This window comes from Vipera berus (assembly GCF_964194415.1).
Source record: "Vipera berus genome assembly, chromosome: 9".
Taxonomy (NCBI): Eukaryota; Metazoa; Chordata; class Lepidosauria; order Squamata; family Viperidae; genus Vipera; species Vipera berus.
Genome location: NC_138212.1, coordinates 21,378,499 through 21,401,852, shown reverse-complemented (window position 1 = coordinate 21,401,852; position 23,354 = coordinate 21,378,499). Strand labels below are relative to the sequence as shown.

The 23,354-nt window shown below is 43.0% G+C and overlaps 2 protein-coding genes across 11 annotated transcripts in view; both read right to left on the bottom strand.

Annotated features, from left to right (window-relative positions):
* Positions 1-2,925, bottom strand: part of TMEM39B (transmembrane protein 39B) — a 43,733-nt gene extending 40,808 nt beyond the window's left edge. For 5 of the 6 annotated variants that reach the window (XR_014027314.1, XR_014027315.1, XM_081334494.1 and 2 more), the window contains exon 1: positions 2,865-2,925. The gene's annotated coding sequence lies outside the window, so the exon portion shown is untranslated. The remainder of the gene's footprint in view (positions 1-2,864) is intronic. The other variant, XM_081334491.1, reaches the window with a different exon arrangement.
* A 1,703-nt stretch (positions 2,926-4,628) lies between these two features.
* The window catches only part of KHDRBS1 (KH RNA binding domain containing, signal transduction associated 1), a 35,652-nt gene continuing 16,926 nt past the window's right edge, over positions 4,629-23,354 (bottom strand). Inside the window, exons 5-12 of one of the 5 annotated variants that reach the window (XM_081335007.1) lie at positions 17,525-17,658; positions 16,188-16,401; positions 15,662-15,729; positions 14,719-14,777; positions 9,653-12,186; positions 9,114-9,163; positions 8,002-8,160; positions 4,629-5,206 (exon numbers count right to left, since the gene is read on the bottom strand). In XM_081335007.1, coding sequence (XP_081191133.1) covers positions 12,089-12,186; positions 14,719-14,777; positions 15,662-15,729; positions 16,188-16,401; positions 17,525-17,658 — 573 coding nt within the window. In that variant the 3' untranslated portion in view covers positions 4,629-5,206; positions 8,002-8,160; positions 9,114-9,163; positions 9,653-12,088. Of the gene's footprint in view, positions 5,207-8,001; positions 8,161-9,113; positions 12,187-14,718; positions 14,778-15,661; positions 15,730-16,187; positions 16,402-17,524; positions 17,659-23,354 lie in introns of all 5 variants that reach the window. The other 4 variants (XM_081335008.1, XM_081335010.1, XM_081335006.1 and 1 more) reach the window with 4 other exon arrangements.

Here is a 23,354-nt window from a genome sequence, read left to right as displayed (position 1 = left end):
AAAGCGCCACGGGTTTTCAACCTGGAGTAAGTTAACTCCCGAGCGGGTGGCTACAGCACCTCCTAGGGCAGGGGTAGGCAACCTCGGCTCTTTTAGGACTCGTGGACTTCAACTCCCAGAATTCCTGAGCCAGCATAGTTGACTGAGGAATTCTGGGAGTTGAAGTTCACATCTCTTAAAGCGGCCAAGTTTGAAAAACACAGGCTTAGAGTGTCCACAGTTAAATAGTGGAGGAAGGGAATGAACTGTCAGTGAAGACGACCCTCAAAGCGCCACGGGTTTTCAACCTGGAGTAAGTTAACTCCCGAGAGGGTGGCTACAGCACCTCCTAAGGCAGGGGTAGGCAACCTCGGCTCTTTTAGGACTCGTGGACTTCAACTCCCAGAATTCCTGAGCCAGCATAGCTGACTGAGGAATTCTGGGAGTTGAAGTTCACATCTCTTAAAGCGGCCAAGTTTGAAAAACACGGGCTTAGAGTGTCCACAGTTAAATAGTGGAGGAAGGGAATGAACTGTCAGTGAAGACGACCCTCAAAGCGCCACGGGTTTTCAACCTGGAGTAAGTTAACTCCCGAGAGGGTGGCTACAGCATCTCCTAGGGCAGGGGTAGGCAACCTCGGCTCTTTTAGGACTCGTGGACTTCAACTCCCAGAATTCCTGAGCCAGCATAGCTGACTGAGGAATTCTGGGAGTTGAAGTTCACATCTCTTAAAGCGGCCAAGTTTGAAAAACACGGGCTTAGAGTGTCCACAGTTAAATAGTGGAGGAAGGGAATGAACTGTCAGTGAAGACGACCCTCAAAGCGCCACGGGTTTTCAACCTGGAGTAAGTTAACTCCCGAGCGGGTGGCTACAGCACCTCCTAGGGCAGGGGTAGGCAACCTCGGCTCTTTTAGGACTCGTGGACTTCAACTCCCAGAATTCCTGAGCCAGCATAGCTGACTGAGGAATTCTGGGAGTTGAAGTTCACATCTCTTAAAGCGGCCAAGTTTGAAAAACACGGGCTTAAGAGTGTCCACAGTTAAATAGTGGAGGAAGGGAATGAACTGTCAGTGAAGGCGACCCTCAAAGCGCCACAGGCCTTCAACCTGGAGTAAGTTAACTCCCGAGAGGGTGGCTACAGCACCTCCTAGGGCAGGGGTAGGCAACCTCGGCTCTTTTAGGACTCGTGGACTTCAACTCCCAGAATTCCTGAGCCAGCATAGCTGACTGAGGAATTCTGGGAGTTGAAGTTCACATCTCTTAAAGCGGCCAAGTTTGAAAAACACGGGCTTAAGAGTGTCCACAGTTAAATAGTGGAGGAAGGGAATGAACTGTCAGTGAAGACGACCCTCAAAGCGCCACGGGTTTTCAACCTGGAGTAAGTTAACTCCCGAGCGGGTGGCTACAGCACCTCCTAGGGCAGGGGTAGGCAACCTCGGCTCTTTTAGGACTCGTGGACTTCAACTCCCAGAATTCCTGAGCCAGCATAGCTGACTGAGGAATTCTGGGAGTTGAAGTTCACATCTCTTAAAGCGGCCAAGTTTGAAAAACACGGGCTTAAGAGTGTCCACAGTTAAATAGTGGAGGAAGGGAATGAACTGTCAGTGAAGACGACCCTCAAAGCGCCACGGGTTTTCAACCTGGAGTAAGTTAACTCCCGAGCGGGTGGCTACAGCACCTCCTAGGGCAGGGGTAGGCAACCTCGGCTCTTTTAGGACTCGTGGACTTCAACTCCCAGAATTCCTGAGCCAGCATAGCTGACTGAGGAATTCTGGGAGTTGAAGTTCACATCTCTTAAAGCGGCCAAGTTTGAAAAACACGAGCTTAGAGTGTCCACAGTTAAATAGTGGAGGAAGGGAATGAACTGTCAGTGAAGGCGACCCTCAAAGCGCCACGGGCCTTCAACCTGGAGTAAGTTAACTCCCGAGAGGGTGGCTACAGCACCTCCTAGGGCAGGGGTAGGCAACCTCGGCTCTTTTAGGACTCGTGGACTTCAACTCCCAGAATTCCTGAGCCAGCATAGCTGACTGAGGAATTCTGGGAGTTGAAGTTCACATCTCTTAAAGCGGCCAAGTTTGAAAAACACGGGCTTAGAGTGTCCACAGTTAAATAGTGGAGGAAGGGAATGAACTGTCAGTGAAAACGACCCTCAAAGCGCCACGGGTTTTCAACCTGGAGTAAGTTAACTCCCGAGAGGGTGGCTACAGCATCTCCTAGGGCAGGGGTAGGCAACCTCGGCTCTTTTAGGACTCGTGGACTTCAACTCCCAGAATTCCTGAGCCAGCATAGCTGGCTCAGGAATTCTGGGAGTTGAAGTCCACGAGTCCTAAAAGAGCCGAGGTTGCCTACCCCTGTCCTAGGGCAAGGGAGCCATTTGTAATAGCTTGCCGGCGAGTCGAGGATTACTATGCAGAGACGCTTGTGTAAAACAACAGCTTGGGGTGACGGGTCACTATATTGGGGAGATCAGGGATCAGGAAAAGGCGCACTGAGTTAAAACAGCTGAAGAACAACCGGGATGGGAGGAGGAGGAGGAGGAGGCGGCGGCAGAAATGCAATCTACTCCGCGCCCCCGCCGCGGCCCTCCTGTCCAGCCCCGCGATTTCCCGCCTTCAGGCTATCCAGAAAGGCCGCGGCCAGACCGGCAGCTCTGTTCCGGCGCGACCCTTCTGCCTGGCGTGAGGAGCCGGGGGGGGGGGCAAAGTGCCATCCTCGTGCCGGAGGCGGCCGCGGCTGCGGAGCAGCAGCAGCACCGCCCGGGGGGGAGGGTCGGAGAAACGAGAGGGTGCCCGCCTCCCCCGGGACGGAGCGCGGCCGAGGCGCTGCAGCAGCAGCAGCCCTGAAGCGGCCCACCGCGCAGAGCGTCCCGCCGCCTTCGCCTCACCCATCTCCAGCAGGGTCGCTCAGCTCCGGCGGCCGCGGGAAACAAGATGGCGGGGACGCGGCGCGCTCTCGAGGCTGGGGAAAGGGGACGGCGGCCGGCGAGAGACAAAAGGCCTCTCACGAAGCTCGCTCGCTGAGCTCACGTGGGCGCCCCGCCCCCTTGGCGTCCCGCCCTTTTATCTGGGAGCAACTTCGGAGGAGGGTGCGCGCGCAGCACGGTGCGTGCCGTAGTCTCCCTCTTGTTCGGGGACAACAAGCGCGCCCGAAGGCGTTGCAATTGCGCCCAAATTACCGAAACCGTTTTGCTTCCCGAGCCAAGGTCCTATGCTCCCTTCCGTCCACCCCCGCCAAGATTCCGGTTTAGACAAAGGCGGCGCTCCCAGCACAACCAGTCTGCCTTGCGAAGCTCAGCCGGAGAGGCGCCAAGACCCTGAGCTTGGAACCCTGAACGAGGGCGGAGGGGAGACCACCAGGAAATCTCACAGCACCGGCTAGGATGGACAAGGCAAGAAATATCCTGGAATATTTGGCAAACTTTTCCCTAGCCAACTATGCAGACACCTCCGTGGAATCAGCAGGAATGAAGCTAATTCCTGGGGTGTGTGTGAAAGCCCTAATAAGCAGGCATATACATAGAATGAAGGCTACTGCTAAGCTTGTAAGCCGCCCTGAGTCTTCGGAGAAGGGCGGGATATAAATGGAATTAAAATAAATAAAATAATAATTTTTAATTCAGACTCTTTAATTCCTGAAACGCATGTTTCTCCAGCTTCATTTTCTCCAGCTGAAATGAAGTGGTTGGCTACTAAGGGTGGCTGCCTCCCGCTACTGTGTACACTCTTGGGTGCAATAATTTAGTGCCTATCCTGACAGCATTTCGGCATTAGGTTTGTGATTGCCTCCATATGCCAACATTTTCTTTTTGATGTGCTGTACAAAAATAGCCACAAATAAAAATCCCTTGATTTCCAAAATGGAAAGTCAGTGCACCTTCCTGAACTTTAGATAACTTGCCTTAAATTAAGGTGAGAAATTATGTAGCAGGAAACGTTGCCTGCATATAACTGGAATCACCAACTTGCATTTTCCACAGCTGTGCATTTACATATTTTGTGGTCCTACTCTACACTTTTGAAGGAGTATTCCATCATTGGATTATTTAAATTTGATCTGAAGGTGTACTTAAAATACTGCTTGATCCATTAGCAGTGAGGAACTAGATCAGCCAGGAGTTAACAAACGTGTATCCTTTGAATATTTAAGTAGATTCACGCAGATACTTTAAATCTCTAGATTTGTTTTTCAAAGAGTTAAATATTGCAAAGATAATAAAAATGGAAACAATATATCCAGCATTATGACCTTTTGTTCTAAGAGCTGTGAATGAAGAGGGGGGGGGAAAGTACCAAGCTCAATTTCTGCACTATGTGAACCTTTTTTGGATACTTCTAGTAATCCTGAGAAATTAGGAAGAACCAAGCAACTGTTTGGCAGAAGGAATCTTTCTTCCAAACGTCAAATCCAGAATGTTTGTGTGGAAAGAATTGCATTCATTTCAAACAGGAAGGGTTGCAATTATAATTAAATCCTTTTTTTTCCTGTTACCTACCTGGTAACAATAAGTTTGTTTTCCATATTATTTCTTTCAGTACTGTGATAAATGATATTTCCTGATCCATATGAAGGCTGAATTATAATTTAAAAATAAAGTTTAGCTGAATGTCCATGGGTTGCTCCATCTAATGAAATGATTAACATAAAATCATACTTTAAAAAAGGAACCTTTATTCAAATGTACTGTACTATCATAGCACATGAAGATAGATCCAAATCACATTTCTTTGTTCCAGTAATAACCATAAAAAGAGGAATTTCTAGAAAGTCAGTGCATTCTTTTAAAACAGACATGTCAAACTTGCAATTTCACATGATGTCATGCGACATATCACAGCTTTTTCCCCATTGCTGGCAATGGGGTGGGCGCAGTTTCCTGGTGATGCTTCTGGCCGGTGGGCTGGAAGTTTGACACCCGTTTTAAAATATGAAAGATTATGGAGCAACAAACGACCCAATTATTCAGATCTCGTTGAAACACTTTACATAGGCATAGGTATCAGTCTGCAATGTCATTTTATGTCAGCCAGAATTTATAGTACTTCCAAATTTACAACTTGGTGAAATAAGCTAAATGGGAAGAACTACATTATTTATAAAATAAGCCTCTCTGAAGTCTGTCCAGTACTATGGAGTTGAAAAAGATTGGAAAATCTTCAAGACTTGATAAGAATATGTTCTATTATAAAAGCTGTTTCCAAATCATCATCTTTGATTTGAAGACTCCATCTATTTGGAAAAAAATGGAGAAAGTTACTGAAATATAGCACTTAACTCTTGACTATGTTGAACAGTTTACATGCTAATGGTTCTTAAACAGTGGCATACTATGATTTAGTGATTTACAATCAGAGTCCCCAAAACACAATACTCAGGGGCATTTTGAAAATGCTCCTGAGAACTCAGTGAAAGTAAGACATCCATGTTGGAAGCCAAGAGATGTTTCAGTTCCCATTACATACTCAAGAGACATGCTACTTTCAGTTTAAGAGGTAGCTTGCATCTTCAGACCCATATAGAGCTCATTGTAAGAAGAGTCTATGGTAGAAAAAAAATCAGGACTCTGCTACAGTTTTTACAACTGTGTGAGTTGCAGCTGTTGATTGCAAGTAGTTAAGCTTATGAACCATTGGTGTGTATAAAATGGCTGTAGTCTTGGTATTTATTTAAAAGTCCCCCTCTGCAAAGCTTGACTCTTCCCCCCAGTCCATTGTATAATGTTCTGAAGCTTATTCTCCAGCTTGGGGTTCTACATGTTTGTGTGCTACAATTCCTACATTTTTTTCAGCCAGCCAAAGTGACTTGCTCAGTTTGTTTTAAAGGTACAGTACACTATTTTTTTATGATGTTTGGCACCCAATTTTGTTTGTTGATCTGGGCTAAGTAATACCGCATCCACTCCACTCCACTTGAATTCTTCTTACTGGGAATTCTTGCAGTCTTTTTAGAATCTGTTCAGAACTGCAAAGAGCTGTCTGATTTTATTTCTGCTCTTTAAACAATTCACTAGGCTATTTCAAGCTCTGAATGCTACCGCTCATATTTTAAAAAGGGAGCATGGTTTAATCACACTAGTTTCTCTACTATAGATTGAAACTTACCACCCAGTAGAGATTACACATAGTCCTTGACTTACAAATGTGGGATCATAACCTCTGTTGCTAAGCAGTGTGGTTAAGTATGATGTGGCTGATTTTACTACCTTTTTGCTAGTCATTAAAAGAATCATACAGTTATTAAACAAATGGTTGTAAGTCAAGGACTCTGTACCATCCTGAGTTCAAGTATGTCAAGAATTGAGGTCCATGCTGTTTGCTGTCCAATGCTGGTCCCACAGTTATTTGCTTTTCATTGGTCTTCTAAGGCAGGGGTCCCCAACCCCAGGCCGCACAAACAAGCAAAGCCCCATCCGTGGGATGCAGGCAGCACACAAAACCACACCCCTTCCAGTCCGCGGAAAAGCCTCTCTCCATGTAACCGGTCCCTGGTGCCCAAAAGGTTGGGGACCTCTGTTCTAAGGATTACCTGGCATATTGGCTTAGAGCGGGGGTGTCAAACTCACCACGTCACGAAATGTGTCGCGACATATCGTGACTTTTTGCCGGAGCTGGAGTGGGTGAGGCTTTGGCATGATGCATCGGGCCCATGGGCCAGCAGTTTGACACCCCTGGCTTAGAGCCTGAGATTTCAAAAAAAAAAAAAAAAAAGGCAAGTAGGTGGACCCTCTAGCACAGGGGTGTCAAATGGGCCGGATGCGTCATGGTGAAACCACACCCATCCCATTGCCGGCAATGGAAGAAAAGCTGTGACATGTCGCAACATGTCATGTGACTTTGTGAGTTTAACACCCCTGCTCTAGCAGGATTGAACTGTTGAGTTAGCCTTTCTTTTTAGCTGCCCCATCTCATTTCCACAACTTTATGAAACAAAATGCAGTTTTACCACACATGCTATCCTCATGGTACACTGTTCATTTAATTTGCTTTCCAATGAAAATTGTCAGCAACTGCTTTTTTTATAAAAAAAAATGTCAGTCATGTTGGCATGTTCACCTAAAACAGCTTGAAGCTTTGCAGTAGATCCTTCTGTGGTTCCTCTATACATCCGGGGAATCTTCTGGCCGCCAGTTCTAGGCAGCATATACAGGTAGTCCTTAACTTACAACAGTTCATTTCGTGACCATTCTAAGTTACAACGGCATTGGAAAAAAGTATCCCCATGGTCACGTGATCAAAATTCAGGTGCTTGGGAATTGAGTCATACTTACGACAGTTGCAATGTCCCCGGGTTATGTGATCACCTTTTGCAACAAGCAAAGTCAACGGGGAAGCCAGATTCAACGTGTTAACAACTTAACAAGCAGTGATTTACTTAAGAAATGTGGAAAGAAAGTTGTAAAATGGAGCAAAATTCACAAATATCTCACTTAGCAAGAGAAAGTTTGGGCTCAATTGTAGTTGTAAGTCGAGGACTACCTGTATGTGTGTATACACAAACGCACAATTATGTAGTAGTGCTTGACCAAAATTTGGTGCATATCATAGGATTTGATATTTATTAGAGGAAGGGAATTTGGAGTTACAACTGTTGTTGCAGAATATACACCTCTGTACTAAGCACCTATGTGCTTTGTATTAAGTCCTTTTTGAAAACAAGTCTAAAATCAGGTCCTTATAAAATAAAATGAGCCAAAACAAACACAAGCCAGTGAGTGTGATGCATCTGCTAAAAAAGGCAAATTCTATTTTGGGGTGCGTTAATAGAAACACACAGTCCAGCTCATAAGGGTGCAACTCTTCCACTCTACTTTGCCCTGATTCATTTGGAGTCCTGTGGCCAGTTCTGGATACCCCACCACCTTCAAACTGGAGCAAGTTCAGAGTTGCTCCAAGATAATGAATAGAAACTTTGCTTAGCAAAAAGCAACTAAGGAGAGATATCATAGCAGCCTCCAAATATCTGAAGGGCTGTCAGACACAAGAGGAAGGTTTCATTCTTTCCCAGAATCAATGGGTTAAAATTACAAGAAGGGAGAGTTGAGAGCTGACATCTGAAGAAACTTTCTGATTGTACAAGCTGTCAGCGAGTAGAACAGGCTCCCCACATGAAGGGATGAGTACTCCTTTGCCAGAGGTCTTCAAAAGGAAGTGGGTGGTCACTGATCAGAAATGCCACGGTGGATCCTGTATTAAGCAGAGTGTTGAACTACTAGGTCATTAGTCAAATTTCTATGCTGATGCAACCATAGAAATCTTTTAGCTAACAAGGTGTAAATACAATTGGTCTAGTGGTTAAGGCATCACGCTACAAAGCAAGAGGCTGAGAGTTCTAGTCCCGCTTTACACATGAAAGCCTGCTGGGTGACCTTGGGCCAATCACCAGAAAATGGTGAGTACTACTGCCCTAGGCACGAAAGCTGACTGAGTGACTTCAGACCAATTGCCAGGAGATGGTGAGTTCCAGTCCCCCGCTTAAGCATGAAAGCTGACTGGGTGACTTTGAGCCAATCACCTGGAGACGGTGACTTCTAGTCTCATCTTAAATATGAAAATCCGGACAATTTGGGGCCAGTCACACACTTTTACCCACCTTACAGAGTTGTCAGGGAAATAGGAAGGAGTCGGAAGTATGTTCACTGCCTTGTGTTATTTATAAAAATAATAAAGGCAGGATATACGTATATGTAAAATAAATAAAAAACTTTAATTAAATTTAAATACAATAAAGCCTTAATAATACCCAGGCAAAGTAAGTACTTTGAAAAGAATACGTCGGCCTTCACTTTTTCCAGAAGACAGACAATGTTTGGAAAAAAACAAAATTTCCACTGAGAGGCCATTCCAGATGGCAAGCCTCAACACGGCAAAATACCTTTTTGGGCTTCTGCCCTGTCCTTCCCAAAACGGAGACAAACAGCTCCATTTCCTAGCAGGAACTGACTAGTCCAGGGGTAGGCAACCTCGGCTCTTTTATGTCTCATGGACTTCAACTCCCAGAATTCCTGAGTCAGCTATGATGTAATTCTGCAGACGACCTCTTAAAACTTTAATGACAGCCATTGCAAAAATAACCTATGCAAACTGCAGCAGGAATATTGTTTCAAAACCAGACAAGCAAAAATAGATAAATAACCTACCTAACCTGTTCTCATGAAATGTCGTTTTCATCCAAGCTGCCAACCACTATCTGCAAATGGAAAAACAGGGTAAGTCTTCACACCACCAAATGCAATTTGAAAGAAATTTTGACATCACTTTTGCATGCAATTTAACGCTGCAGGGAAAGGAAACATGCAACTAAACCTAAAAATGGGCATTTTAATAGTAGTGAACAGCAATAATGGGTCAATCAGGGCTGAGTTTTTACTTGGATTTTGTTGATAAAACACAGGACTAGCTACATCATTTATATTTAAGATTTAAATTTTTGCTTTTGCCCAAGGTTACAGTTCATTACATTGACAAAAGAGCACAAGTATTAAAACATTATTACTAATTTATGCAGATGCAAGTGGATATATTTTAAGTATCTACTTTTAAAACATCTTTTTTTCTTTTTACCAACTTTTACATTAAAGTTAACACTTGAAGAATTTCAGTTCTAAATAGTTTATGCAAGTTGCCGTCACAGTTTATGTAAAAGAAATGTGCTATTAAAATCAGACATTTAGGTTACCTTTTGAGTTTTTCGGTGCATGTTAGCTTTAAGACATCCTGAATTCTCCTGCGATAATTTTCCTTTAAAAGGGGGGTTGGGGCGATCTTTTCATCAAGCAAGACATTAAACCCTGAAAGCTGACTCCAAACCGTTGCGGAAAATTCAGTTATTTACATTTTTTTAAAATAACAATCTACAAAATAACAACCTTTTGTGTGTTTTTGGTTTTTAAAAGTAATTTCCCTCAATCATGCACTTCTGTGAGCAATTTGACAGTAACAGTGGATTTTTTTTTCACCCCCAAGCAGTTCCTCCCCAATGAAAATCCAATTTTAAAAAATGGCCAAGGGAGCAGAGAAACAAGCCACAATATTGCATAGCCACCTATTCTGGTTTTTAAGACCAGGAACAAAGAGCCAATTAGCCTTATAGCCAACGGTGGCTTGGATTTTCTCCTTGGAGGCAGGAATTCAGTGACTTGAGACTGTGTGAACTGGCCAGCTTTGCAATGTTCTATGCCCCTTTGTCATGGGCCATAGCGAATCACCTGCCTGCCCCCCTCCCCCAGCATAAGCCATTACTTTTGACTGTTAAGAGGCAGGTCATCCAAGACCCCCCCTTTCATATAAAGGACTTTTAGTTTCTAGGACATTGCACAAATTGACAATGGCTTGGCCCAACCGTGCCTGGCATTCTGTGGAGGGTACATTCATGGGGACGTGCCTTGGGCAAGCAGCCGCAAAAGGAAGAGGGCTGTGGGAAAGAAGGGGGCTGTGCCCTTTTGAAATCAACTCTGGTTGCAAGGGGACAGCACAGCATCGCTGCCCATAGGTGGAAGGTGAATAGCTGGGAGAGAAAGGAAAGGCTTTCCTTAACCAGTGCCCTCCAGAAGGATTGGATTATGAGTTTTACCACCCCCAACCTGGGGATGAAGAAAGCTGAAATCTAGTACTTCCCCAGGAACAGCAGGTTTAAGGAGGGTGAAGCAAAACATTTATGCAGCAGCTTGAAACCTTGTTCAACTTCCAGGGGGTGAAAAACAGTTTTGTTTTAAAATTAAGCTCATTTGGCTTCATAAAGTTTTAAAGTTTCAGAGTATACCATTTTATCTTTTCTGCTTTTAAGTCTTTTTTTAAGAAAACAGACCATGTTGTTTAACATTAATTTAAATTTTATTGAAAGAGGAAAATCTATTTTACTGCTTTGACCAGAATTTAAAAAAATGACAATTCATCACATTTACTTTGATTAAAAAAAGGACTAAACTTTATTGACAAACTGCTGCAGACATCTTGACAAATTTTAGCTACCTATTTCGGCAAGCTTACACATGTAGTAGCATTTAATCTTCCAAGAACAAAATGGGAGGACATGTACAAATCTATGTACAAAATAAGCTCTCCTTGGTTTTTCAGCTGCAATGTCCCTTTTTAACATAATACGAGTGTCGAGACACACAAACATGTCACTGGAATGACTAAAAGCTTGACAATGTTGCCAATTGTAAGCCTGAACTATATTATGTACTGCAAACACTCGTGTTAGCTTTTCATTAAAGAAAAAAAAAAGACACAATGCACAGCTACTTATATTTAATACTTCCTAATATCAAAACACTGGGCAGTTAGAGCAATATAAAATTACAGAGCAGCTAGATGTCCATTTTCTTAAAATCTCTTCATGCACAATTGAGCTAAGAACACCTTTTGCTTGAAAACCTCTGCTGTTAGCATCCCAGAATTTGGGGACAAATTTCAATATCCACATTGGAAGTCTTTCTACAAACCTAATTTTGTTTTTTTAAAAAAGTTAAATCTATTGAAGGAAACCCCTCCCCCCACCATTTAATTTGTTCTGGAGGATCCTTCCTATTGACGTTTAAAATTAAGATTAATCAAGCAATTTGCTTTTAAGGGCAAAATTTTGACCTTGCTTTTAACTGTGGTAATCATTATAGTTACATTTTAATTCATTAAAAAAAACCCTGAATTTTGAAATGTAGCCTACTTTGGGATTCTGCAACTAGAACTTTTATGGGTTGCCTAAAAAACAAAACAAAAAAAAAATTTAAAGATTAACAAACTTTAATTCCATAACTGTTAAGCAAGCATGTCACTTTGGAAACTAACATTTTATCTCAAAGTTTTCTTTTTAAAGGTACAGTTGCCGTTTTTTTTAATATATATATATCTATCTAAACAGAGAAAGAAAAGCAGTCTACACACTTAAAAGTTGAATTCAGTTTTCTAACTCTAACTTATTTAAAACACTACATACAGAAGCAGAATGTCAGGTCAAGCGGTCGGGGAGGATGGAGGTGGGAGAAAAAGGGAGCCAGAGAAAAATCAGGGAGACAATTACTTGTCTGTTGTGGTAAAGCAAGAGGAATCCTGGGAGACACTAGAATCAGAAACAACTGTTTGTTCAAAAGGGCAGCTGGCCCTGGTGAATGTTCTAATAGCGTCCGTAGGGGTGCTCTCGATAGGCCCCCTTCACTGGCCTAGCAGGAGGGGCCTTAAGAGAAGGCCTAGTCCCGTTCCAGTCGTCTTGACCTGCAGGAGGAAAAAAAACAAAAAAAGACAAAAAAAAACAAACACCCCATCACATCTGTCCACCTAGCTAGGAAGAAAAGGGTAAATTCTGGGGACAATTCTGGGGAAAGAACGATCATGTTAACCAAGAGATTATGAGACGCCACTAAATGGGCGCTTTTTTTTTTCTTCCCCCAGGCCGATTCATGCATTTCGTGATATTTAGCACTGGAAAGCTTCTGTGCCACTCTTTCTCCATCTTGGCAACTTTAAGATGTGTGGACTTCACTTCCCAACATTCCCCAGCTAGCAGGTTTCTGAATGAAACTAGGCCAGGGGTAGGCAACCTCGGCTCTTTTATGACTCGTGGACTTCAACTCCCAGAATTCCTGAGCCAGCTATGCTGGCTCAGGAATTCTGGGAGTTGAAGTCCACGAGTCATAAAAGAGCCGAGGTTGCCTACCAGTGATCTAGTTAGTAGAGCAGCAGTTTCACGTTAAGTTTCTGTGAGAACTCTAAAATGAGGTACATCAACACCCTTCCTCCACTCCCGGGGGCAGATGGTGCTTGGATGTCCAGCAACTAAGAGTCCTGCCAATATTTCACCTAAGCACTCTGACTGCACAGGAGCCCAACTGCAAACAGGCTAGTGCAGGCGTAGGCAACCTTGGCTCTTTAATGACTATGCTGGCTCAGGAATTCTGGGAGTTGAAGTCCATGAGTCATAAAAGAGGCGAGGTTGCCTACCCCTGAACTAGGCATTCTCCCAGTACAACCCTAATCAGAATTAATTAGAGCAGTGAGGGCGAAGCTTTTAGAGACCGAGTGCCCAAACACTGGCCCAACCCCCCTCCCACCGGGCCAATCACCACCTCCACGGCCCACTGCAGCAGATTGCCCAGGCAGCCCCGCCTTCCACCTGCGCCCCGCAACATCATCTGCGCATGACAGGGTGCAAGGGCAGAGTCTTGTCCCCACTGCCCGGGTGCCATGACCTTGGCTGCGCTGCTCTGCGCGGGTTGCACTCGGGGGGGGGGCGACTCCTCCCGTGCGGGGGGGGGCTGCTGGTAAGAAGGGGACCGCGGGGGGGGGGAGGAGGGGGTTGGGGCGATGACACACATGCCCACGGAGAGCAGTTTCTAAAAGAAGTATGTGTCTCTCCATGTTTGTTGTGTGTAAAACTGTCCCCCGGGGTGGTTGAATAGTTTGTGGAAATAAGCATCCTGGAAATATTACAGATCAGCAGATTAGTGAACTCTGCATATCCTATGCTCATACCAGAAGGTGTAACAGTGAGGTTTAAATGCTGCTTTCAAGCTTTCCTCTTACCATTTTGTTTTTCCTTTAAGCTACTTATTTAGCATGTTATATTCTCCCTTTAGGAATTAAGGTGGCTTGTGTGGCGCTCAAGAGCTGCACTTATACTCACACCTGCTTAGTGTCATAGGTCCAAGCAAAAATGACACACACAGGAGGGAGCTCACCCAAACAAAGTAGTTAATAGAAGGGAGGGAGGGAACCAAGGCTTAGGATGGTAAAACAGAAGGAAGTCATTTAGGTTTCCATTTCCTTTTGATTGGCTAAAACTTCAAAAACTTCCATTTTAATTTCTACAGGATTCTAGCAAATACCTCCAAAATTAATCCCCCTCGGACAAACAACTTGTACTCCAATCAACACTGTTGTTTCCCTAAAGTGCTCCACAGACCTTATTTTTCTCATTATGGCTGCAGGAAACCAGGTGAAACATCTGCTCCTACCATACTAATTAATTAGCAAGGGCATCTGTCCCAACGTCCAGAAATACACAGGCCCTTCAGGTAGACCACAAAGCCAGACAAATGATTTCCAAAAGGCAGAGACAATTTTTTTTTTGAGTGGGGGGAAAACCATGGGTGGAGTTGAAAGAAAATAGAGATCTGGGATAAATTCCAGACTGAAGTTCCTGTATAAAGTCCTAAAGCTGCTTTCCACTGCTGTCTCCAAATGTACGAGCCAGTTTGGTCTAGTCACTCTAGTGCAGGGGTAGGCAACCTTGGCTCTTTTATGACTCGTGGACTTCCAGAATTCCTGAGCCAGCATGGCTCAGCTTGGTAACCTCTCCTTTTCCCCTCAGCACAGCTGGCTCAGGAATTCTGGGAGTTGAAGTCCACGAGTCATAAAAGAGCCAAGGTTGCCTACCCCTGCTCTAGTGGTTAAAGCACAAGGTAGAAACTGGGAGACAGTGAGTTCTAACCTTGCCTTAGGCATCAAAGCAGCTGAGTGACTTTGGTCATTCAGCCCAATCTACCTCACAGGATTGTAAGGTAGATTGTTGTGAGGGTAATAGGAGGAGGAAGGTGTATTAGATATGTTCACCACCTTCAGTTGTTTATAAAAATAATAATGGTGGGATATAAAATAAATAAATATATTCTTAAGGTGATCCCTAAAAACATTATCAGCTCCGTAGGATTTCTGTTTGAGCAAAACATCTGATGCCCAAATTCAGTTAATGTAATTAAGCTTGGATCCATATAATCACTGTGTTCCTATCCCGACATACAGACGTACCATATGCCTCATAAGATTCTTGAGCTTCACCATGTCCATAATCGTAATATTCTGTTTCCCTGCAAGAACAAGAGGCAGTGTTGATGTTTTCTAGATACTTTACTATAATTACTTAGAATGGTCTAATATGAGGCTTTTGCAAAACAGTTTTAGTAAGAAAATGAAACAGAAGGCTTCCTTACCAGCTTTAAACCTACCCATGTATGTCACATATATAGCCAAAGCACAAAGACTTCCTTAAAAGTCAATATTCTGTTCCCTGCATTCCACTAACCAAGAGATATGCGCAGTTTACTGAAAGTCAGTGAGAAGCAGCAAGCATGTATGCTGAAAAATTAAGATCAAATGCAACTTGGCAGAATGTCCATTAGAATTAGGCCTAATACAAACAGAAGCAGCAGTGCTTACAAGGGTCTTCAAGCTTGGCAAATTTAAGACTTATGGACTTCAACTCCTAGAATTCCCCAGCCACGTTTGGAGACCCCTGGCCTATTACAAAAAATAGACAGAAAAAAGTGAAAAGGCCCTGTGATTCTGCTCACTTTGTTATATGGAAATAAGAATTGGCTTTGTCAGGAAAACATACAAGATGAACGTAAGGAGGAGTTATTCAGCAAAGGTACGTGATAACACAAAAAGAGATAGGGCAAGAAAGCCCAGGTGCTGAATGAATACAAGAATGAGCAACCAGTATGAAATCATAATGGTGTTTCAAAATTTGTGAACCCTTTTGAATAGTCAGTATTTCTGCATAAATATGTGATCTGTTCTCAACACAAGTCCTCAAACTAGACAGAGAACTCAGTCAAAACTATTGTACTTGTTCATTGATTCAGTGAGGAAAATGAGCCCAGGCGACAAACAGTAGAAAGGGCAATAAGCAAATCAAGAGACTAGGAAATACCAGACAGCTGGAATTAAAGAAGCTAAAGGAAGGACTTACTGTTGACCCTGGCTATAGTAGCCTTCATATCCTTCGTAACTTTGCTCAGCGTAAGCATCATCATAGCCCTGAAAAGGACAAAAAAAGAGAGAAGGGGGTCAGCAGCTAGAAAAGGGAATGGTGCCTCTAATTCAATTCTGTCAGGCAGACCATTTCTTGTAAGTCTTAACCTCATCTGGGAAGATCATTTAGTACTTGATCTTTAGGAGGCTCATGGGAATTTTCGGTGGAACAGAATTCCTTTTAAATCTTTTTTTTTTAGCAAATCATTTCTAGCAGCTATTTCCGATAATCTAGAACACGGGTGTAACTCACAGTGTCATGTGACGTGGTGACTTTTTTCGCATTGCCGGAGCTGGGGGGGCGGGAGGGGGGCCCTCTGCATGATGCATCCGGCCCGCGGGGCCGGCAACTTGACACCCCTGATCTATAATATGCTCTCAAAATGCAATCCAAAACGATTAGGGCTCCCATGTTTCCAAGATGCTCTCAAACCGTCAAGCGTGCAATGTTTAATATTTCTTACATAATCTTCGTAGGTCTCTGGTGCAGGAGGGGGAGGGAGTGGTATTCTCTGAATGCCGGCTGCACGAGCTCTTGAGGCAGGGGCCCCTCTCACTGCTGGGAGAGGGGGGACTCCGCGGGTCACAGCTGCTCCTCTTGCAATTGCACCCCTCACTGGGGCACCCCGTACAAGGGCTCCACGGGGAGGAGGCGGCGGCGGACCCACACCGCGTCCTCTACTCAGAAAAGGCAGGGGAAAAAAAGAGATACAGGTGGTCTGTTTAGGAAGGCTGATCTGCTGCTTCTCAGGAAAGCAACCTGAGATGACAATGATTATCTTCACAAACCAGAGAAAGAAATGCCCAAATGGGAAACCCAGTCTAAATAAGGTTTAAGTAGCTATCAAAGTCGGTTCAAAAATAATTTAGTTCTAATGCTAAGAACAGTCTGAAACCTCTAAATGAGGCTACAGGTATTTTATTATTTGGTCAGAAAATGTGGAAAAGAAAGAGGGAGCAGCATTACTTACTGCTAAAACACCTGACTCAGATCCTACTACCTAAAGGGGCAGATAGGAATTTTATAGAATAGTTTATTTTCCAAGATTCAATCTCTGACTCGACTGGGACATTTTAAATTGTAACGCCAGTATTTCCAAACTGTAAGGCAAAGGGAACCCCAAAGACAGGAGGCAGATTAAGAAAGTGTATAGGACAGTGAAGGTTAGGGTGAATAAAGCCATGTTATTTAATCATGGCAACTTCCACATATGTGGACTTCATCAACTCTCAGACGTGTGAGCCCAGAATTCTACAGCCAGTGTGTCACTTCACCTGGAAATGGCCAGAGTTGAGAAACAATGAGCTAGAGGAATATGGCAATTTAAAAATGTTTAAAAGCCAGCTGTACAACACGCTTAAAACTATTTCCGAAGCAATGAAAGAGATGCCCACCTCAATCCAATTTGAAAACTATTAGCCTGGCATTGGAGACATTTTAGACAAACATCAGCCTTGCTCACTGCAAAATATATTAGTACAACTATGTGGGTGGGTATAATGAAAAGGGATCCACAATAAAGGGACAAGAATGGCAAGAAGTCTGTTGGAAAAATCACACCATTTATATATGGAGTTACAGAGCAAGCTAAATATACTTTATAATTAAACAAATGTTCCAAATCTGCTGTCTAAACTTTTCTATTCTTTCACTTTTTTAACAGGACTGCATCATACCACAGATGTAACTCTCCCAAATATACTAAAAAATTACTCTTGTTTATTTAATGGAATGTTCATTTTCTCGAATTCTTAAGTGCTTAATCATTTCAAATTAATTATCCATTTATCTGTTCATTACCTAGGAACAGGTGGGGGTGGGGGAACTGCTCCCCTACCACGGACAGAGATCCCCCGACCACGTGCTGGCTCCGGCACCCCATTGAGATAGGACAATTCCAAAAATTGCTCCTGGCAAATATCATCCATCATATCCTATATAGAAACAAAGAGAATTAATTTCTGTTCCATAACTTATTATTTCTACTTACTGGAGACAAGGCAAAGTTTTTAGACAAAGAAGAAATGTCCACCAGTAAATCTAAGTTGCTTCTTTCACACCTCTCTCTCTGCTGCAGACTTTTACCTCTTTTTCATTTGGGGGCGCATAAATTGCTTCAAGCAATCTGCTGTAAGCTGAGTCACTATGGTGAGATGGGAAGCCATATAAATCAAACACAATACATACATACAACAAGACAACCAGTGTCAAGCGATTCTTTATTCCAGTGTCCAGTGAGTTGAAAAGAGAATTGGTAATTTTAGTTTTCATAGTTTCCCTAATTTGCTAATATAATTTTTATTAAAAGTATCAAAGCAATAATAAAAACTAAATTAGAATAAAAAAGAAGGCTCTACGTGCAGTAAGAAACTATATAAAGATATCAAGTGGCTTTCAATATTCTTCATAGCAGTTATAAGTACAATTGTTTGTTTATATTAAATGTATATGCCACCTATTTCACAATCGAGTGGTTCTAAGTGCTTATGGTATCATGAAAACAATATAGCCAATTAAAGTTAGAAACATTAAAATATCAAGCATTAAAATTAGAAACATTAACAATAAATAGTAGTATCAATGCATAAAATGACTGTATTTTAATCTTTCTCTCTAAGGTAACATCATGGCTCTCTTCTTCCTATAAATGATCCTGTCTAATCATCAAAATCATAAATGGTCATTGCTTTCATTTTTGTACTTATAGTCCATAAGGAGTTTCCAGTCATCAAAATAAATGTATTTTCTCTTTCTCATCAAGATCAGCTTATCCATTTCAGCAAGTTCTGTCAATTTCTCCAACCATTCCTTCACAGTGGGTAGTGCAGAATTTTTCCATTTTTCTTAAATCTTAGTCTTCTTTCATATCCTTTATTTATTCTTGCCAACCCGTCTTCCTTTTCTTTTTTAAAAGCATTCAAATTATTGGCAACCATTATAGTCCCCTTGTCAAATTACTCAAACATTTTCTGCAACAAATTTTGTGAAATGGCTCTAATCTGTAGCTGTTCTAGTGAAGCTGTTTCACCATATCCCAATCTTGCAGCTTTTCTTGTTGTTGCCATTATGGGAAAGTTAAAAGTACGTCACTGTGGTGGATGCAGTCTGAAATCCCAGGAGGGAGGGGCTCTTTCCCGGAGGACAAAGGGGCAACGGAGCTTGGAAATTCTAACAGGGAGGAAAAGGATTAAGACCCTACAGTTCAGAGAGTTAACTATAGTTTGTCAGAGAATTGCTTTAATCTGACAAGATTCTGCCTATAGATCAGGGGTGTCAAACTCAATTTCACTGAGGGCCGCATCAGCATTGCGGTTGCCCTCAGGGGGCCGGGTGGGCGTGGCCTACTGGGTGGGCGTGGCTAGAGTGCGTATGGCCTACTGGGTGGGCGTGGCCAGCTCTACATCGTTGACATCAAGGGTGCCTATGGGGGCCCGGGCAGGAGTGGGACAGATCTGAGGGTCTCTGGCAGGAGGAGGGTCTCTGGGCCAGGGCCAAGGCAGCGGGGGCCGTTCCCTCACTGTTTCCAGGATGGCTTTGAAACCACTTCGTGGGCTGGATCCGGCCCCCGGGCCTTGTGTTTGACATGTCTGCTATAGATGAACAATAAGCTACTCAGAAGTCACTCCACATGTTGTTCTTGGGGACTGACGCTCATTTACTAGAATGAAAATAAAGAGCAAGCTTCTCCTTTTCTGTGCTGTTTTTCTCTCCCTTTAACACAGGGGTTTTCAAACTTGGCCCTTTTATGACTTGTGGCACGCAGGCTGAGGAATTCTGGGAGTTGAAGTCCACAAGTCATAAAAGGGCCAGGTTTGAAGACCCTTCACTCTATGTAGTTACTGTCACATAGTCTGTCTTGTATTACTCGTATCTTCTTATTTTGTAAAATCCACCCATTAAAAATAATCAAAACAGCATCCTCAAAAAGATCTGGTCTGTTGGTGCAGTCTTTATGGGCGTATGATGCAAAACCCTCGTTTTCTTAAGCACCTTTGCACATAATTTAACAATCTAAGATAAAATATTCTGAATGGCAGGAACAAATCTACTGGTGATCAAGGCAGTTCTTATGAAAGAGATGTTATTCTGTTGAACAATGGCCAGGCCCAGTCAACTAGCAGGCAGTTGTGCTGCACTTGTTATTTATGCACAGGTAGAGGAGAGTGGGTAGGTTATGCCTTTGAGTCAGTCTTAACTCCTAGTGACTTTTCTTGGCAAATTTTTTTGGAAATGGCTTGCCACTCTCTTCTTCCAAGAACTGAGACAGGGTTTGGCTCAAATTCACCCAGCTGCCGAAGGCAGGACTAAACTCATGGCATACCAGTTTCTGGTCTGGTGCTTTCAATCACAACACGGAACGGACTCACAATGAACATTACACTAATCCAAGTATCAGATGACAAAGATCCAAGTGACTGTTACAGCCCCTTGTTCCAGGAATGGTGATATTTGGCACACCAGCCTTTGGTAGGCAAAGCTCTTCTGGCCATAGTCTCCATGTGCTATACCAGGAGCCACAGGTCCTGCTCCTTGCAGGGGAGAGCAATTCCATCAAGAACTGAAGTTGGAATTGGGAAAATCAGAAATGAACAATACTCTGTTTTACTGGGATTTAACCAGATCCAAATGCCCACCAGAACTTTCCTTTGGTCATCAACTTGATATCAACAGTATACTGATTATCCTTCATTTCGAATTGACAGATGACCCATCTCATATAGATGCTGAACACAGCCAACATCTGACTCACTAGATAGGAGTGGCCAAAGGCTCTATTTTTCATCTCTCTACCTAAACAGGACCTATCTCAGAAATGGTCCAGTCTCTTCTTAAAAACCTCCAGTGATGGAGCACCCATGATTTCTGAAGGTAAGCTGTTCCACTGGTTAATTGTCCTCACTGTTAGGAAGTTTCTCCTTAATTCCAGGTTGTTTCTGTCTTTTGTCAGTTTCCAACCATTGTTTCTTGTCCTGCCCTCCAGTGCTTTGGAGAATAATTTGACCCCCTCTTCTTTGTGTCAGCCTCTCAAATACTGCTATCATGTCACCACTATTTCTTCTTTTCTTTAGTCCTGCAGTCGTTCTTCATATGTTTTAGTCTCCAGGCCTCTGATCATCTTAGCTGCTCTTCTCTGAATTTTTTCCAAAGTCTCAACATCTTTTTTGTAGTATGGTGACCAAAATTGGTTGCAGCTTTCCAGGTGTGGTAACGGTACTAATACTTTGCGGGATCTTGATTCTATGCCTCTGTCTATGGCTGCTGCTGCACACTGCTGGCTCATAGTCAAGTGATCGTCCACTAGGACTCCAAGGTCCCTCTCACAGTTAAGTGTTTTTAAGCCAGGTCTCACTTATGGTCTACTTTGTCAAATGCCTTACTGAAATCTTAAGAATACTATGTCCACAGCATTTCACTGGTCTACTAATTTAGTCTATCAAATAATGAAATAAGATTGGTTTGGTATGATCTATTTTTAACAAATTCATGCTGGCTACCAGTTATAACTTTGCTTGCTTCTAGTTGCTTGCAGATCCGTTTATTGATTATCTTTTCCAGGATCTTCCCAGGTATTGGTGTTAAGACTGATTGGTCTGTAGTTTCCTGGGTCTGTTTTTTTTTCCTTTCTTGAAGATGGGAACCACATTAGCCCTTTACCAATCCTCAGGTATCGTATTTTTCCGTGTATAAGACGCTATTTTTTCCTGCAATCACCCTGTTCAAAAATCAGGTGCGTCTTATACAAGTGCGGCATCTTATACACAGAAAAATAATGGTAACCTCCGCAGCCCAGAACATGCCTGTGTGGGTTGCCATGCCACCTGGTGCAGGTGTCAAGCCCCTGTGGGCTTGCCATTAACGGGAGGGGGCAAGATCTTTGGCCGGCCAAACTTCCAGAAACAGCTGATCAGCACGGAGAAACTCGCATGCCAGAGCGTCTTATACAAGGGTGCGTCTTATAGATGGAAAAATACAGTACTTCCCCAATGCTCCAGGATTTTTGAAAGATATAGTGCAATGGTTTTGAGATAACATCTGCCAGCTCCTTCAGAACTCTGGGATGTAATCTGTCAGGTCCTAGTGATTTATATTCATCAAGGTTGTATAGGTGTTCTCTTACCATTTTCTTGCTTATTTTAATTTTTGTTTCTAGTTTGTCTTTTGCAGTATTTTTTTTTTTGGTATGTTGTGCTAGAATTTCTTTTTGTGTGAAGACTGATGCAAAGAATGAGTTATGCAGCCCTGCTTTTGCTTGTTACTTCCTTGCCATCTTCTTTCTTTAGCGGACCTATAGTTTCCTTGACTTTTTGTTATTAATGTCAAAAAAACTTTATTATCCTTGATTTCTGTTGCAAGTCTTTGTTCATCCAGAGCCTTTGCTTTACTGCCTTTGCATGTTCTGGCTGTCTGCTGATAATCAGCCTTAGTTAGGTGTCCCTCTTTCCTCTTTTTGTACTTGTCCTGTTTGTCTGAGAGATCTTTCTGCAGGCATGCTGGTTTCTTCATTACTTTCTTGTTTTTCTTTTTTCAGTGGTACTGTGGTGGGCTGGGCTTTTATGATAGCATTTTTCAGATTTTCCCATGCTTCTTGAGTTGTTTTCCCCTTTAGGATATTCATCCATGGAATCTTTCCTATGTTCTCTCTGAGTTGGATAAAATCAGCTCTTTTGAAGTTTTCGACATTGGTTGAATTATTTTCTATTGCTTGTGTTTGCATTATATTGAATACCAGAATGACATGGTCACTTTCCCCCAGGGTTCCAGCAACTTCAACTCCCTCTATCACCTCTTCTCTATTAGTAAGGATTAGGTCCAGTATAGTTTTACTTCTACTTTCCTCCTCTACCTTTTAGATGACAAAGTTGTTGGCTAGATTGGTTAGGAATCTGTTTGATCTTCCGCTCACTGCACAGGTTTGTCTTCCAGCTGATATCTGGGTAGTTGAAGTCTCCCATTACTACTGTGGTTTGCTTCCTACATACATTTGTTAACTGGTTGGCAAAGAGTTCATCTATTTCTTCTGATTGGTTGGGTGGCCTGTAGTATACACCTATGGCAATGTCACTTTGTTTTCCCTTTTATATTGACCCATATAGATTCTGGACGGCTTTTATTTTTATTTTATTTTAATTCCATTTATATCCCGCCCTTCTCCGAAGACTCAGGGCGGCTTACAAGCTTAGCAGTAGCCTTCATTCTATGTATATGCCTGCTTATTAGGGCTTTCACACACACCCCAAGCGGCATTATTACAAAGTCAGCTTAATTGCCCCCAACAACCTGGGTCCTCATTTTACCTACCTCGGAAGGATGGAAGGCTGAGTCAACCTTGAGCCTGGTGGGATGCGAACCTGCACTAATTGCAGGCAGCTGGTGTTACTTAAGGAGGCATTAGCCCACTGCTCCACCAAGGCTCTGATCTTTGATCATGTGCATTTCTGTAGATATGTAGTATTCTCTTACATATAGTGCAACTCTGCCTCCTCTTTTTGTAGCTCTTTTGAACAATTTGTATCCATCCCTCAGTCCATTCCAGTCATGGGTTTCGTCCCACCAGGTTTCTGTAATGCCAACTATGTCATACCCATCCACGTGTACTATTGCTTCAAGTTCACCCTGTTTGTTCCCCAAA